The sequence below is a fragment of the Ixodes scapularis genome, unplaced genomic scaffold (genome assembly GCF_016920785.2).
Source record: "Ixodes scapularis isolate PalLabHiFi unplaced genomic scaffold, ASM1692078v2 PGA_scaffold9__187_contigs__length_104089568, whole genome shotgun sequence".
In the NCBI taxonomy this organism is placed as follows: Eukaryota; Metazoa; Arthropoda; class Arachnida; order Ixodida; family Ixodidae; genus Ixodes; species Ixodes scapularis.
This window is the reverse complement of record NW_024609884.1, coordinates 80,505,036-80,523,577: the sequence shown is the minus strand read 5'-3', so window position 1 is coordinate 80,523,577 and position 18,542 is coordinate 80,505,036. Positions and strand designations below refer to the sequence as shown.

Sequence of the window (18,542 nt, the reverse complement as noted above, 5' to 3'; positions counted from 1 at the left end):
AGCAGAATAAAAAAAAAGTAAAAAAAAAAAGTCTTAGGCACGGTCGCGGAGAGCACGAGGAGTGGAACTCACGTGACTTTCGGTGAACCCACTTTTAGTGACGTAGATCTATGCCTCCCTTCTCACCGCCCCGACACCTTGCGGTACGCTGTTACGTCACAGTGCACTGGCGGGAACTTTGAATTGGGCCTCGTATTTCAATTTAAAAAAAAACACAAAAAAACTACGTTTTTTGTAATGTTCTGATATGCCATTTCAACGCCGTGTCAGAGGCCCTTTAACGACTATCCCACTATTAGGAAAGCTTTGTTGTTGTTTTTGTTTTTGTTTTTTACGCTTGAGTCCTGAATTGCCGTCCAGCGCACCCGTTGAGCGCCCCTTTAGGAAGGGCCGGTTCAGCATCAAAAATGGAAAGTTAAGTGATCTTTGAAAAGCATTTGTTGCTGTCTTACAACATCAACTGTATAATTTATTATTTAGTCCATCTTGTATTGAAGCAGCAAACGCTTTGATTCAATAAAGGCGTCCTACGGTAATAATATGTAATCTCAAAAAGTGAATGGAGAGTTTTTTCTGAGAGATCCAAATAAATATAAATCGTAGACATTTTCTGTTGTCATGAATGCCTTCATAGTTAAATAAAAAAAAAAAACTAAAGTATCTTGAAAGTATTTAAGTTACTATGACGAAGTAACTGTAACTGTAACACGTTACTTTTATTCTTAAGTAACTCTACTTGTAACTTAAATTCACTTTTGACAAACTATCTGTAACTGTAATTAATTACTTTTTAAAAGTAACTTACCCGAGACTGCTTTACACAAGCTTTCTGGCACAAATGGGACCCAAGTATAGACCGACACGCGGGCTTGACGTCACGGAGCTGCGGCGGCGCTGCGATCGCGCCAGAGCCGCGTGGTGTGGGCAGAAGAACGCACGTTTCGCATGGGCGTCATTTCAGCGTGCCGCGAAGCTGTGTAGCCGTTAATTGCACCGAAAGGTACAGAAAAAGTGGCGGAGTGAGTTTCGCGGACTTTGAAAGACACAGAAGATGAATAATATCCGTGGGTCGAGAAGAATGGTCGCCTCGCGCGAACGACCGTTTGTGCGGCAAGCACTTTCTTGAAGCCAGGTGCGGCTTCCATTTCAATCTCCATCCCAAGGCTTACTTATATGCAGGGAAACCGTCGTCTGATCGAGAGCACCCGGATTGGTTCCCACGGTGTTCGCGCACAAAACACCGGCCAAGCGCTCGTCGGAGGCTCGCTACGCTTGTGCTGCCAAGCAGAAGGGGATCGGCGACAGAACGGCAGTGTTGTAGGCGTTACTAAAAAAAAGGTAACGGAATACGTTACTCGTTACTTGCAAATACAAAAAAAATCGAAAACTAAAACCGCTTCCAAACCTTTTTTTTTTTTTTTTTTTTTTTTGACGCCGTGAAATGTTGTATTTGCCGTATTACATATTTCTATAATGAGTTGATTTAGTGGCTTTCGATGATGTCTAACAAGTTTCTGATTGAAACCACGCATTTGATCTTACTGCTTAAAAAGTTATTTACTCGAACGTAATTAATACACTAGGGAACGTTAATTTTCCCAAATGGGCCCTTTGGCAGAGACCAATAGGATATTATCCTTTTTTTTCTGTGTGATGCGTACTTTGCACACCAGACGGAATCTAAAACTTTATGAAAAAGAAATTCATAAGCTAATATTTTCGTCTGATAGAGATTCACACTGCAGCAAGCACAGCTTGCGTGCTTGCATGGACCCCAACAGAAACGGCTTCAGAGGATTTCGCTCCGAGTATGGGGAATAAATGCTCAACATTGCTCAGGAGCAACATTCCAGTGGCATAGCCAGTGCAAACAAATGTGTTGTTGTTTTTGTGGCTTCCTTCTCTTTTTAGGCATGTGCAAATGGTAGATTTTGAGTTCGAGTGAATTCAAAGCGAATAGTGGTTTGGGCCGAATATTTTCAAATCAAATATCAAATAGTTTCTCCCAGCTTTTCACTACTACACTATCAGAAAGGTATCTTTTTTTTCCAGAGCGCTGCCACGAGGCGACGTCCACAAAATCGCGATGATTTCACGGGTTTCGCTTCTCCACAGCGCACTGGTGCGCGGTGTGAAGCGCACTAAACGAAGCTATTTACCCGCCTTAACAGGCCGCCAGGAACGATTAAATATCGCGAAATTTCCAAGAGTATCGTGTCCTTTCCTATATCCTCTCCACTTTTTACCTCATCCCCAGAAATGTGTGCCATCGTGTGCTCGCGCCATCTCTTAGCGGGTTACGGCAGCGCTCCCAAAGAAGCCCATGTATTTAATATGCAAATATGACCATAGCACAGAAACGGTACACTTTGAACAATTTGCCATGCTACTACTCCATCCTATCATATACCGCTGTTATTGTGCCAAAGTTTCAAGACGTAAACTGTAGGTTCCAGAGTCGAATACACTTTTCTGGTGTAAGTGGTATCTCGTTCATATGGACGCTTCCGTCCCCCCCCCCCCCCCCCCCCCCCCCCTCGAAATCGTCCATAAGGTGAGTTGTCCATATTAACGAGACAAAAATGCAAGTATATTCGTAGTAGACATTAAATGTATTACCACAATACCACCACGGATTCTTGTGTATAAAAAATTTGTTATGATTTTATAAATTAAATAGAATCCCTCCCCAATATTATGGCAAATTCTGTAGTGTCTAAGATATGCGTATTACATTTGCAGAAAAAAAATATATTTCAGAGGCACCTCACGCAAACTTTTGAGAAACAGCGAAGTTCAGACGAGCACAATTTAAAAATGCAACAACGTACAAAATTAGCCATTCAACAGCAGTAAACCAGAAGAATCGATAATGTGCTAGGTACGATGTGATTTTTGTCTAAATTATTTTCTCGGGTCCCTGGGAACCCAATTGCCAAATAAGGTGGATTCGTTCTCGTTTAGACGGTCACCATTATTTCTAGTATTCTTCTACTGACATCAACAGACTAGCAAACAAAAACAGCTGTTTTATATTAAGATAATATAAAATTATAAAAAGTTTTCCAAATATTCTCGCTAATTATTAATGTTATGTGATTATAGCAAAGTGATTTTTATTGTAAGGAGTGGGAGCACTGCTGTGAGTACCCGATTTATGAGAGAATGATTGTTCTTTTTATCTTAGCATTCACATGTCAAAAGTAATATTTAATCACATTCTAAATGTTTACATTACATTAACTATCCCAATCGCCCTGCACACAAACAGAAAAATAACGAAAAATTCGCGAGAAGAGCGTATTGAAATCTCTGACTTCATATCAAATTTCTTGAAGAGGGCGGAAGCTCAAGATTTTTCAGTAGCACTGGCTTGTAGTCGGCGGCATTATATTTTATATTTCGTCGCCAGTTGAGAACTCGGTCGATCTCAAAACGTCCCCAGACAAGGCGCGGGTTCCCAAATTTGAAATGATGAACGAATTACTGAAAATAATTGAACTACGTCTACTTCAAAACAGCTTTTTTTTTTTTTTTCAAAAATGGCTCATTTTAATAAATTTACTATGGCATCAGCTTGTAGTTGAGGGACATTAAGTTTGTATTTCGTCATCAGATAAGTTCTCGGCCGACCTTAAAAAGCTCTGGATGAGGCGCGTGTGCCCGGATGTGGAATGATGAACGAATGCCTGGAACTAGTCAAACTATGTCCATTTCTAGACAAGTTTGCTCAAAGATGGCTCATTTTAGCGGATTCGCCATAGCAGCAGCTTATAGTTGAGGGGTCTAAATTTTGTATTTCCTAACCAGTTAAGCTCTCGGTCCACCTCAAAAATTTTCTGAATGAGGCGCGGGTGCCTAAATTTCAAATGGTGAACGAATGCGTATGAACTGCCGAACCATCCCCACTTTGAGACCGGTTGTCCCAAAAAGTAGTTATATTTCAGTATTTGTCATAATACCAGGATGGGCTCGAGGGCTCTACATTTTATATTCCAGCTTTATAGTTGGGAACTGCGTTGTCCTCAAAGAGTTCCCTGGCGAGGCGCGGGCGCCCAAATTTCAAAACATGAACGAATGCGTAAAAACTGCTTAACCATAGTCCACTTTGAAACAATGCTACTCGGTATGCGTTGACTTTTTGGTGATTTGGCACGATGGACGCGGAGGATGAAATTATCATCTGCGTTGTCGCACTCCATCCTTGCGCCTGTTGGACGGACGAGTGGTACGTTTAGCGTACATCCGCGTTGCTCGTGTGCTGCGATTCTTTCTCAAATTTACTGATTTTGTGATTTTCAAAGACGCTCAGCCAGTTTTTAATTAAAACAATATGTTTATTTTTGCTAATTAAAACTTTTAAACACATTTTAGTTAATTATTCAACTTATCGTAACGATTAACCCCCTATGTCGTGTATCCCTGGCCGTATAACTTACGTAATTATACTGCATTAGTGTAGCCTTGACGAAATTTAAAAAAAAAAAACAAAAAAAAACGTGAAAAGCCTAAAACAAGCACCCTCTATACATGATATAAAGGTAATAAATTTAATATCGTAGTACATTCGGACGTGGTGTAAAGGCCGCATAAGCGATAGTTTCTATAGACCGACACGCTGTTTCCAAACAAGCCCGCGTTTACCCACACCAGGTGTGGGCACTGCGCATGCGCAGAAACCGAATTCGAGTGAACTGAAGCTTTTGCGCATGCGCAGTGCCGTCGACAGCGTCACCGCAGCTGCGTGACGTCAGGGACGCGTGTTGGTCTATACTTCATTTCAGCAGACGCAGCCGGCGCTACAAGCTAATGGGACCGATCAAGCAGCGTCAAAAGTGCTAGTCACTGTGCCTTTTCTGTTTATCATTGGTTCAGCGATGATAGAACAGGTACAGAAACGCGACGAACACCATAATGGTTCGCCTTTTTACGCTTTTTGATTGGTTCCATCAGCTCGTAACGTCGGATGCAGCTGGACTTAAAGGTGAAACGAAGTATATGCCTCGCAAGTGGGCTCATTTTCGTCTTCTGTGCATGAGAAAGCAAGTAGCGGTGACGTCAGAACGCCGAGCCCTGATTGGCTGATCGCGACCCCCTATTTGAGCGTCGTCTGCTCCTTTGCAACGTACAGGCCGGAACAAGGACCCTTGGGTGGTCTCCTAACACAGGGAGGGTCGCAAAAAAAGGCTCGAACGGGCACCCTAATCCACGCATGTGGATTAGGGTGCCCGTTCGTGTGGGTGTAGTACCATCAAAGTCAAAGTGCCGACAACAACACGCTGGGCACAGTCTGTCGGGGATTTGTCGCAGCAACCATTTGGGTTTTGAAACGAAGCCATTTTCCCGTCTGGCCGAAGGCCGCTCTCTGGGCGCCATCTTCCAGCAGTAGATCCCTGCACCGGAAGCCGCGACCGCAAGCCGCCTCCGCGCGGGGAGACGGGCCGCGGCGTCGCGGCATCCGTGCAGGGTCTGTCCGGCTGGTCCGGCTGCACTGCCGCGGGGGCCCGACACCGCCGAAGAAAACCTCCCACCATCCACCCTTCTGAGCCAAGGCCGCCGTGTATACAAACAAATAGCCACCTTCAAGCGGCGGCTTCAGGACCCACAAAGCTCTTCAAAATGGTGCGCCCTTTCGACTGCTGCCGCGCATTGCGACAACTTCACTGTGGCTACGTTTACATGGATGCGACAGCAGCGCATCGGATCCAGTTAGCGAATCGGATCCACTTCAACCACTACGTTTACATGGATTCGGATCGACCAGTAGCGGCACCTCGTGTCGAAGGATCACAACGCGAACCTCGTGACCTTCAGATTGTTTCCGAGGTGTCCGGTTTGCCTTCAGAAAGCAAGGGATTACGGGAGCAAAGCTCCCGTAATCCCTCGCTCGAGCACTTGATTCGATCCGCTAGCGTATACATGGAGAGTCTCGATTCGGATTGACCAACTCAAACCACCCCGTCCCAGCGGATCGGATCGGATCGGATCCGATCCGATCTGAGTTGTTTACATGGACCAATTCGATTCGTTAACTGGATCCGATGCGCTGCAGTCGCATCCATGTAAACGTAGCCTGTGGCTACGTTTACATGGATGCGACAGCAGCGCATCGAATCCAGTTAGCGAATCGAATCCATTTCAACCACTACGTTTACACGGATTCGGATCGACCAGTAGCGGCAGCTCGTGTCGAAGGATCACAACGCAAACCTCGTGACCTTCAGATTGTTTTCGAGGTGTCCGGTTTGCCTAGCGGCATGCAAAGCAAAGCTCCCGTAATCCCTCGCTCGAGCACTCAATTCGATCCGCTAACGTATACATGGAGAGTCTCGATTCGGATTGACCATCTCAAACCACCCCGTCCCAGCGGATGGGATCGGATCCGATCCGATCTGATTTGTTTACATGGACCGATTCGATTCGTTACCTGGATCCGATGCGCTGCAGTCGCATCCATGTAAACGTAGCCAGTGATGGTGACAGGGGCGGCGCCAGAATTTTTTTTCTGGGGGGGCGCTGCATGATTATACTGAATTCGGGGAGGGGGGGGGGGGGGGGGGGGGGGAGTAGTGTTTTCGTTGTTTATGTTCACTTTCATAACTCTTTCTGCTGACGAGCAGAAATCTCACCTAAAGTACACTTACGGAATTGGGGAGGGCTTAGCGCTGAATATAGGCATCATCCAACAGAAATTTAGATCGAACGTTTTTATTGGATATAATTTAATCCATATTCTCTCTCTTGTGTACTTAAAATGTCCCTCTTTTGTTTCTTCTGTAATAATTCCCATTGAGTATAATAGGAACCTTATTATTTTTATGGCGTTTTGTCTTTCGCAGTGAATATCCAGATTATTTAAAAAAACATTGCAAACTCTAAACGAATGTGTCCTTTAAAAGAAAAATTATCTCGGACGTGCGCAAGTTCGTCAGCGGAAAAACCACGAGGAGGATCGCACTGCGTTTTCAAAACTCAAACTTGTTCGATTCACTCGCCTGGTCCTCTCGACTTCATTTATAGGAAACCCACGAATCTTGACATGACTTATGCGTGACTGAGGTTTCGTGCTTTCTAAAGCCAGATTGTTTGTCCAGAGCTTCACAGATGCCAAACGTGGATTTCTCATTCGCTTTGGTAGAGGGATATCCAAAAACGGAATTAACTTGGATGGTGTATTCTAGCCAAGGAAATAACCTATACCAGTCAGACTGAAAGCTTACAGCCTTTTTTTTTTTTTTTTACTTTTTCGGTGGGAAAGAGTGCACTATCGGCTGCCGCGGCGACTCTGTCTTATACTTGGAAATGTCCAACTGACCTGAAAGATCGTCGTTTCCCTCCGATACGGTGCAAATTCGTCTCGTCTCACGCACGAAGAAGAAAACTTGTCGCTTTCACTGTTCCTTGTTCCGACGAAGGATGACGGACGTCGCTAGAAGCGCTGGGAAGGCCATCAGGAAGACTGTACGGCTGGGGATGATCCTTCCGCTGCTGCTCGATCTCCGTCCTGCTTCTTGACGCGCTTGTTAGAAGACGAAAAAAAAAATCTGCGGTTTATCTTCTTTGCGATTTTGTGTCTCCTTTGGAGTCTTGAAATCGGGCTCAGCTGCACATGTTCGGTTCAGCAGCATAATTGTTGGGGCACTTTTTTCGTGTCCGTCATCCTAGCTGGTAACATTTGGCACCGAGGCTGAAAACTTAGCAGAGCAAGAATGGCCCTTGAAAATAGATCGTTGTGTTGAGACCCGCAGGGCCAGTTTGGTCGAGGTGATAGTTGATGGCCCCGCCCCTGGGACTCTCTTTGTATCCTTCTGAATACTTTCCTAAGATTCTACTGGGGAATCCCAAAAGACAAATAGACAAACCGGCGTTGTTTCCAACGGCCTCGCTTAGAGTCCCGCTCACCTCTTTCCCCCTTGCTTTTGGCCTTTCGTGTTTTGAGCAGCATTGCACTCGAGGCCGCCGCAAGGCAAGCGGTGCGTTCCGCGAGCACTACGGCCGCCGTGTCGCCTCCGATAGGTCGCGCGGCAATGGCACACACCCAAAAGAGGAAGAACCTTCACGTTTCCTAGAACAGATTACATTCCCCAGGAAGTGAGCGGAACGATCGAGGGTCCACTTACACCAAGACAATCCAATTGAAGGAAAGAAATTACGTTGGACGGTAGGATGATACCTACAAGGTTGAACTCCCGGATCCCGCAGCCGCGCTATTGAGTGTGGAAGCCAAGGCATTAGTAAAATCCTTCCAGACGAACAGTCGAACCGGCATCGTCTACCAAGCGAGGTGTCTCTCACCTCTTTCCACCTTGCTTTCGGCTTTTCCCGTTTAAGCAGTCCTGCACATGGGGCCGCCGCGGGGCGGTGTAATCCGCGAGCAACATCAGCGCCGTGCCGCTGCTGAAGGTCAAGCGGCTATGGCACGCACCCAAAAGAGGGAGACGCGTCCGGATTTCGGGAATTCTTCACAAAAACCAGAAAGCTTATTCTCGACGAAGGGGTCCTGCTGGGCCCGCTTCCACCGAAAGAAGTCAAAGTAAGAAAAGTACGCTAGACGGGAGTGGTATGTCTCTTGTAAAGCTGTTTCTTCTAAAAATAGTGTCGTGCTTCCCTATTCTTATATTTTATTTGCCTGCTTTGGCTTCCAAGGACGGATGGCTGGCTTGAAAGGACGGATGCTCCGCGTCCATTGCTAAAGTGCCCGTAATGTGCGACGTTAACTTTCCTTTTGGGAAACCACGACCTTTGCTTTGCGGACTGAACTCCCCAACCCCCCCGACAGCTTTTTTGGGGGGGCAGGCAGAAATTTAAGGGGGGCGGCTGCCCACCCTTGCCCCCCTGTAGAGCCGCCCCTGGATGGTGAAGGCAAAATGTACAGTTCAGGATTAATTTCCATCGAGCGACTGCACGGCCACAGCGTATAATTATTTTAATCTAAAAACTTTCTTTTTTCTCTCTAAACAGTCAAGCCCCACTTCATTTCTTATTGCAGTAATCGATCTAGTGCGCCTGTACTCAGAAAAAAACAGCCGAAGTGCCAAATTCTGTATCCTTTCTATTTGCGTGACCTGATGCTTTCTGTATGGGTCCCCATAAGCACCCCGCATATTCCAATATTGAACGTACACAACATTCATATGCAGCTAATTGAACATCTCTATTTGCATCAGGGTGTCGAACCGGAACCGAACCGAACCGAAAACCGGAACCGAACCGGTATTTTTTCCGGAACTGAACCCGAACCCGAACCGTTATATTGTTATCGCGATGAACCCGAACCGGAACTGAACCGGAAAAAAATAACGGTTATCGGCTCATGTCAAAACGGTTCGGCCACGCGCTGTTGGCAATGAATGTGCTATCAATGCCATTTGTTTTTTAAGTGCCGTCAACTGACACACACATCGCTTACATATTTTTCTTCTCCACTCAGTCTTAGGAATATAAACGCTGCACCCATGAATCTTGACAAACGCTGCATCCATGAATCTTGACATAGGAACCAGTATTGCGCTGGTCGCGGCTTGCACGGAAGAAAGAGAATTAAAAGGCTGTGCAAAAAAAAAAAAAAAAAAATCACGTCACGGGATTTTATTTTTTTACAATCTCGTAAATCCTAAATGCTGCTGTGTGCTCATTTCATAACACGTGTCTAGAACGCGCGAGTTCTTGAAGCTTGCTTCCATCGGAAGGAGAAAAGAAAAGGCTGTGGAGTTCGATAATAATGCATCCGGTTTCGTATAGGCACTTAGAAGCTAACATATTTGTGAGACAGCGAACTCTTCTATTTTAATATGTATCCTATTACGTCCTTCTGTCGTTGCGTTCGGTGAAGTGTTTTTCATATTCCGTATCTTGTTTAATGAAAACTTCTTTAAGGGTCTAATTTGAGTTACCGAAGGCTAGTTCAAATAAAGAAAGCTGTATTTTCTCCCCATTGTTCCTTCAATTGCTTACACGCCGAGGTGGCGGGATAGTTAGCGAGTTCTAGTTGTAAGTGGGTTTGTAAGGAGGTCGCGGATTTTACAGCTACTGCGTCGGACCCAATTAGATGAAGTCCGAATGCGTAAACGTCGGTGAGGTAACCTTTGAGTGCACATAAAGAAACCATTCCTGGTAGAAATCCCTGAGCCTTACACTACGATGTATCCCGTTTCGTATGTGCTGATTTCAGATGTTTTATTTGTAATTTATTTTGATGTTGCAATTTGTCATTTATAATTTCCAAACCGGTTCGCGAACCGGTTCAGCGCCCCGAACCGGTTCTCGAACCGGTTTGCGGATTGAATTAATCGAACCGGAACTGAACCGGAACAAAATAAATTTACCTGAGCCTGAACCGTAACCGAACCCGTATTTTTTTCGGTTCGACACACTGATTTGCATGTCTAAGATGCCTTCTAAGAACGCCCCTTTTGATAAGCCTTGGTGCATATGTAATCCATATGATTATACAGAGTAGGGTGTTTGCTAAAATAACTCCTAAATACTTAAATTATTCTACTTTATTAAGTTTAGCGCCACCTATAGAATAGCGGAACTATAATGCCTTTTTCTTATTTTTAATAGTTCAAGAGACAGTTTTATCAAAATTAATTACCATACCCAATTTCTTACATGACTAGTAGATTTCTTCCAGGGTCTGGTTGAGAATTTCCTGGTCCTGAAAGGGAGCCATTTTAGAAAATCCCATACAGTCGTCTGCTAACAATTTAACTTGAAAAGAGGAAGGGAAATTCGGTGCTCTATTATTTATATAAATTAAGAATAAAATAGGCCCTTACATTGATCCTTGGGGTAGTCCTGAGTAAACTGCTAACGGGGAAGAATTAACTTTATTATAGATAACGTACAGCATTCGTCCTTCTAAATAAGAACGTATCCAAGATATCAAAACCCGGTTTAACACTAGAGAGGCTAATTTTTTAACTATTTTTTCATGAGCTACCCGGTCAAACCTTTAGGGCAATTCATAAATATTACGTGCCTGTCGATAGACACCGCCGTTTCCCGCCGCTTCCATTTCCGGAAAAAGTTTTCTTTTCCGGAAAAAAGAACTTGGCAAAGGTATGTGGCCTTCTACCTACATATTTGTTGTATATCCTTTGTAAAATGTATTAAAAAAAGTTGTCGTGACGTGAATGCTTCGTTGAGAAAATGACGACTGTGCAAAGTAGCATCGTGAAATCTTCTCAATTTCCACGTCTCGTTCATCCCTATTTTATTTCTCAGCGAAAAACAATTGTTACGGCGTTCCCATATCGCTGAATATTCCTCCCAAGAACAAGGCTTTCATATATATTTTTAACAAAAATATCTAAATTATGATCCGGACCATCATTGCATGAACTGACGTTGAATCACCCTGCAGCGCTAGCGGTCCAAACCAGATTCCGAAGTTTCAGTACTAACTGTTATCTTATTTAAAAGTTGCAGGTGATTTTCTGAAAATTTCAATGGGAAAATGGGGTTCATTTTTGCCCGTTTTCGGTAACTGACGCCATAGAGCTCCATGTATTCGAGAGCTCTGTCGGCCGCCATTTTTCCGTTGAAAATTTCAGAAATCACTTATAACTTTTGAATAAAATAACGGTTAGTGCTGAAACTCTCGCATCTGGTTCGGACCGCTAACGCTACACATGGGCAGATAATAGGGAGTTTTTGTAGACCGCGTTTCCCCCTCCGCTAAGCCCTCCGCAACGAAAAAATAGCTACTGCGCATGCGCGCCCATGGCTTTGACTGGAGAGTTCCGGGTATGGTAGCGGGTTGCGGAGAGCGTTGCGGAGTGGCGAAAACGGTCTACGAAAACTCCCTAATGAGCTTTCGGCAACGCGTAATTCATTTTTGAAATAAAGAAAAATGGTACAACCTGTACTTAAATACATGTACGAAGCCATTTTAGCACCGTTTTGTATGCCATGAATTTGAGAAACGGCGTAACATGACCAAAATGTTCGTCTGCGTGACTGAAAAATGTTCCAAACTATCTAGTACGTACGAATTATTCGTGATATTTTTTTTTTTTCTTATAATCAAGCGCAGGGAGAAAATGCACTTACTTTTAACGCGTAGCGTTAAAGGGGTACTCCACCGATTTTTTGAGCTAGCTCAACTAACTATATTTTCTGACTCCCCGGCCTTTACCCTCTCCGGTATGCTATTTAGAATCGCGAAATTCATAATAGGTGTTGTGAAATCGGCAAATGAAAATGGTGCAAAAACCAACATTCAAATATACGCGCACTTTTCAGTGCCGTGACGTCAGTGGCAGGCGGGCTTGCCAGTCGCGCATGCAGTCAAAAAATAGAATATGCCAATCATTTGTTCCGTGCTGGAGCGCGGGTACTGCAGCGAGCTTCCCATGCATTCATTTGACACCATGAAACTGCTTCGAATCAGTTTAAAACAAAATCTACAGCCCAAAGAGTGGACCCCTGCCTTCCACCGACGTCACTTTTTCATTGTTGCCAGTAGAGACTTTCAGTTTGAAAAACACGGTGAGGACCAAAACTGTAAATTCAATAACTTCGCGAAAAAACAATATTTTGACCTAATATTTGGGATACTACTTTCGCGATGTTTGTTGGTTAGTTTAGCAAAATTTCAAGCAAATCGGGGACAATCTCGATTAAAGCAAATCGGGGACAAAATCGGGGACAAGCCGGCGTCGGTGGCGTTGCGACGGGAAAATCCTGATTGGTCGATAGGGTCATGACATCACAGCACATGAGGTCGCGCGGGAATTTCAAACACAAACTTCACGTAAAACGTGACGTCACGCCTGGAATTCAAGTGCTTAAAAAAACATGACATGTAATGCGAATTAGAGGTCGCCACATGTCTCAAACCATTTTTTTACGTTGTTTATCGTGTCCCGGAGGATAGAGAAAACATCTTCATTAAAAAATGTCGCGATTCCGCTGCATAATCGCAAAGCGAAAGTAGAGCTCTTTCCCCCACCTGCAGCCGCGAGTGGCAGCCGAAAGAACTACGGCGAGAAGCTTACGTGACCTCCCTCGGCTCTAAGCTGCAGCATAAAGCGCCGTTCACACTTCTGCGACCGAGTAAGACCGAGAGTGACCAAATCGGTTTTTAAGCCTTTTGCGACTTCTTAGGACCGGATGCGATGCAGCAGAGCTGGTCCTAAGAGATCGCAAGAGGCTTAAAAACCAGTTTGGTCTCTCTTGGCCTTACTCGGTCGCAAGGGTGTGAACGGGCCTTAAAGGGGTACAGAAACGAAATTTTAGCGCCGATCTTTCTGCATAAATAGGGGCTAGGGACAGGCACCACCTCGGAAATATCAATATCGCGCTGTAAAACACAGGAGAACTAATTTTAAACCTAATTAAACCGTTTCAAATTCACATCTGGTGGATGGTGGGAAAGTTCTCGTGACATCACTTGTGGCATAGGAGCAGCGCCGTTCTGCGGCAATACGGCGTGCCGGCAGAATTAGCGTAGGCCTGAACGCGTTTGCAAAACCTTGGCGGAGAAAGCCAAAGCGTAGTTGGCCTCAGTGAGTTCGTTCTCGTTGCGGCTCTTTGGACAACACGACCCGAGCATGCTTCTGGCACGGCTGGTATTAGTTGCTGCGAGTTGCGAGCTGCGAGCCGACGTTAAAAAAGATATGTTTGAACTACGAGAGTGTCAGCAAGAGCCACGCAAATACCTGTTCACACTCGGAGCAGACACGCGCGTTCGATCGAAGTGCTGGATTCGCTCTGTTAGACCACGATTGCTACTCGACACTGACATGACACTCGGCAAAGAAAGGTTGGACCGACATCGCGTAGCTTCCACGAACTGCTACAGCTCGACAGTGACGTAGCGTCGTGTCAGAATAAAAATGGCGTACTAATAACAAAGTGTACATACCGTGTTGCGGAGCTAGTCCGTATGGCGTTTATTTGAGCTCTACCGGGTGATTCAAGGAGACGGCAGGCTCTTTAAAATCGACCGGAAAATTTGGTTTCCTAACCTATCGCGCTACGACTTTGTGCAGCGTTGCCCACAGATGGTGCTTTTTTTTTTTTTTTTTTTTGGTAAAACTTGCAAAGAGCGAATTTACCTGAGGAAAAAGTAAAGAAAGAAAAAGGCTTAGCTCCTATGGAAACGCAGCGACGCCACCGGTCTTCAAACAACACGGCGCCGTTTCGCACGGGACACAAGGGATGGCGCAACGAACGCCGCCAACGAACGAGCATACGGCGCCGAGAGCCAGCGTCTTTAGCAGACAATCTTTTCGACTCTGAGTCAAAAGCGGCGCGCGTTCGGCAGGCGGCGACAGTCGCAGAAACAAAAACAGGCACGGTAACAATAGTAACAACAAGGAACTGCAGTTCCTTATCTGCTAAATACGCCGGCTCTCGGCGTCGTCTGCTCGTTCGTTGGCGGCAGTTGGCGTCGCGACCGCTTGCGCCATCTCTTGTGTCCCGTGCGAAACGACGCCGTGTTGTTTGAAGACCGGATTGCTATCAAAACCGAGACACTAAGTGCCAGGCGTAATGGAGTGTTGAACACAAACTTCTACAGACTCTATTATATAGTGGTGCCGTACTTGAGGCTAGAAACAGGGTATAACCAGTGTCCGTGTCTCTCTCCCCCCCCCCCCCCTCCCCTCTTTTTAAGTTATGTATTCTGGCCGATTCCAAGAGCTTCCGTTCGCTAACTCCTCATATTGCATTGAGAACAATATTTAGGTCATGCATTGTTACCACTTTCTTTCTACTGTAGTACTGTTGACTTATACGCCCTTTGTATGTTTATCTGGTGAAACCCTCGTCATCTTGTCCGGTCTAGTTGCTTCTCCCCCCCCCCCCCCCTTTTTTTATATTGTCTTTATGCTTGGTCATGCTTTCTCGTGACCTCCAAATGTTGTCCCCTCAACTCTCCCCTCTCTTTTTTAAGGATTTGGATAAAACGCGTCACACATGAACTGTGTCGCCATTCCTGACGAAGGCAAGACTCTTGCCGAAACGTTGAAATAAACCTTCCGTGTTTTTGTTTCTCTGACTTGGGATTTTCAACTTTGTGTACTCCACGCCTTCGGCCAACCCTACGCGACCATGCCCTATATATATATATATATATATATATATATATATATATATATATATATATATATAGAAAGAGAGAGAGAGGTGAACTACACGATGCGACATGAGCCCCCGCACATCAGATATATACTTCTGGGGCCCCGGTCCTTTGCCTAAACCCTCCTTGCTCCACAGCATTGCCCTATTTGTGCTGACATGTGATCCATTAGAGCAGATTTGAAACATAGCCATTATTAATAGTTCATAGGAGCAACCATGGTATTTGGAGCAACCGTACAGAACCCCCTCCCCTCCCCCTCCCCTCCCCCCCCCCCCCCCCCCCCCCCCCCCCCCTGCGGAGTGCCGCAGGAGTTGAGGCCATCTCCTGCGGCACCACTCCGCTTTCGTAAATATTTCGTTGTATTCTCAACAAAAGGTCTCACCGCCTACACATGGTCTTAAAAAACTTATTCGACGAATGACGACGAACGAGTAGAAGACGTGTCTTCAGCTCGCGGCCACCAGCCTCTGCAACGCTTGCGAAAACGCGATTTCTCTGCATGCAACATGGCCGTCCGGTGGCCGCACCAGCGGAGCGGGTGCGGCCACCGAACGGTAAATAATTAGACTAACGTTGATTGAGACAAAAACATCGTCATTTCTAGTTTATTTTGTTTTAAGAACATTGGGAGCTTTCAAACAGCTCGGTGACGTTCACTTATGGCGCGAATTTCAAAGCCGATCAAAGCAGACGACCAGAGCCGACCAAAAACGCCTGCTCCGAAAAGCCACTTCGCTTTACGTAACGTCTACATTCGTCGCTAGCAAAAGCAGGTTAATTGTTTATATTCCTTGGCATCGAGATGAAGAACAGTAAGCTGTCGAAGCTTAGCAAAAGACTCACCACGAGGAAACTACCCATTACTGTTCTTCCTTCGGCAAGTAGTGGAAAATGCGTTTGCAGCGACGACGAGAATAAAGAGCCTTTGGTCGGCGGCAGCTCGGGTAGCACCTGCAACAAGCGAATTTTTCCTGACGACAATGACCCTCCGGCAGTGTCAGGAGAAATGTCCAAGATTCTCGACAGTTTTGGCAACGACGTCGCCAAATCACTGCGTGCCAAGAAACGACGACTTCGGAAACGCCTTCGCGTAAGTCTAGGTGGCCAAATCAAACCTTTTTTTCCTTTAGCTTTTCCCCATTCTCCTACCTTGCTTTTCTTGGTTCTTTTTCTTAAATTATGAGTATTATTGCTTACTTTTCTATTCTTACAATTCCTTCCCCAAAAATGTTTTTTCTTCTATTTTCTAAGAACATATTCAATTAATTCACCGTAATCTCGTTTCAGACATCAACCAAAGCTATTACAAATAAGATGTCGGGCTTGGATGAATCCTTGCTAGCCGAACGGCACAGAGTTACCGAAGAGTTTAAGAAACAAGTTACCTTCATCACCGAACAAATTGAAAACGACATCCAAAAAGTGAAGAAGTCGGAAGAGAAGATTACGGTAAGACATCCTAGTTCAATCTAGTCAGAAATGGGACACCTCTCGAACTTGGACGTATTTACCTTCCAGAAAGCCCTTGTGCAATACCAGAAGCGTCACCAGCAGCTCATAGAATGCAGTACCATGAAGTTCATGGTTTTGAGGTCATTCTGGACTACCTACTCTGACGTAAGCTCTCCAAGCAGCGATGCTCATTCTGGCTATTTTCTACTTTCAAACCTAACTTTTTTGCCAACTCTCATAACTTCTGCTCAACATTATTGGGAAAACAAGTCGTGCTTGGGAAAGAAATTTAAATGCTTAAGTGCCTGTTCGAACAAAATGCACCTGCTTGAGAGAGAGCCTAGCAGATGTGCTTTTCCTAACACCGCGCACATAGAGAGATCCATACTGCCCAAAAGATAACTTAGTAAAGTCCATGTTACCCAATGCATCGATATATATGGGTTCAAAGCGAATATCAGCGACCATCACAAGCGTGTACAGTAGAATCTGGTAAAGTATGTACAATCATTCCCTCCTCTCCCCATTCCAATAGGCAGCTAAAAAGATGGATGCCGAGCAGACAGCTCAACAGCAGAAACTCAACTCGGAAGTCGAGGACGAAATCCTCGGCCTCCAGAAGATTCTCACCGACGCTCAAGAGCACGAGATAGTCAAGATGCGCAGCAACCTGCAGAACATCCTGATGTAGCGCATTTCCGCATTCTCTACAAGTCTAGAGGCAAATTGGACAGTCACATGTCATTCATTTCTGATGCCACATATAGCAAAACTTTGTTGTTTTGACCCATCCGAAGCTGGGTACTACTTTCAGTTGAAAAGACGTTGCGGTGGATTGTAGGAAAAGCATGGGGCAGTTCGTACAGTTGTTGCCAGTGCAACTAAGTAAAGGCAAGCGTGCCACCCAATTGTTCAAAGACAATGAATTTGCTAGCAGTCTGGCTTGCCTCTTAGATATCTGTACTCGCTGAAATAAAGAAACCGGTGTTTTTTTTGTCTATTTATTATTTGGGTCCATATCACAAGAGCGTATGACATTTTAGCGAACGGCGACATTTGAGCGAATGGTCGTTTTAGCGAATAACGGGGGCGCGCGTTAACCCATCCGTCGCGCTGCGCTTTACGCCGCTTCGCGGCGGCAGTCTGCGGCAACTCATTACAAAAATATGAACTCATTTGGCCCACCCGAAAACGCCGCTTCGCGGCGTCCGACTATTCGCTAAAGTGTCGTTCGATGAAACGTGGGCGTTCGCTAAAACGTCATTCGATCAAGTGAGTGCCTCCCTTATTATTTGGTGACGAAGATTATACTCTGAAGGTCATTTGCACTCTGAATATTATATTCAATTATATAGAGTGCAACACAGTTGTCATGAGCATGCAATCAACGAACGGTTTTAATATTTTTCCTTCTGGAGCTCAAAAAACAGTCATGGAAGATAGAGTAGTGGAATCTGCTTACAGACACCAGCAGCTTTGGGGTAGAATTCGGCATTTGATGCCGATATGTAGAAATAAAATGCACAAAAGTGCATATATTGTGCTCAGGGTAACTGTGTTGCGGAGGGTATCAGGCTCACATGATAGGCATATTATACATAAAAAAAAAGACTAAGAAAAGAGATCTGTGTGCTCTCAATCAAGCAGTGGGGAATGGCAAGGTAAATTTAGCGGTCTACATGCAAAATCATGGCAGGGCATCTGTCACGTCTCAGTGAAGGACTGAAGACTATAATTTCAACTAACTTAGAAACTTCTGACGAGCAGAGCAACTGAAACGTCGGAGACACGACGTTGTTCTCGCAATAAGGTACTTCGCGGGTATGTAACAGGAATGTTAGATGTGGTGATGAGACACACACAATGCGACAGTGTACTCTACGAGGGGCTCCGGAACCGGGGGGGCGACAGTGTACTCTACGAGGGGCTCCGGAACCGGGGGGGGGGGGGGGGGGGGGACGTCAGAACAGCTTTGAGTGTGGGGGCATGGTTCCCC

General features: G+C 45.3%; 1 protein-coding gene across 1 annotated transcript; it reads left to right on the top strand.

The window, feature by feature from the left end:
* Window positions 1-16,100: 16,100 nt before the first annotated feature.
* Window positions 16,101-17,237, top strand: LOC115330980. The gene is made up of 4 exons (XM_040216105.1): window positions 16,101-16,184; window positions 16,382-16,543; window positions 16,613-16,711; window positions 17,082-17,237. Exons 1-4 carry the CDS (start codon window positions 16,101-16,103, stop codon window positions 17,235-17,237), a joined length of 501 nt encoding a protein of 166 aa, XP_040072039.1.
* The last annotated feature ends 1,305 nt before the right edge of the window (window positions 17,238-18,542 follow it).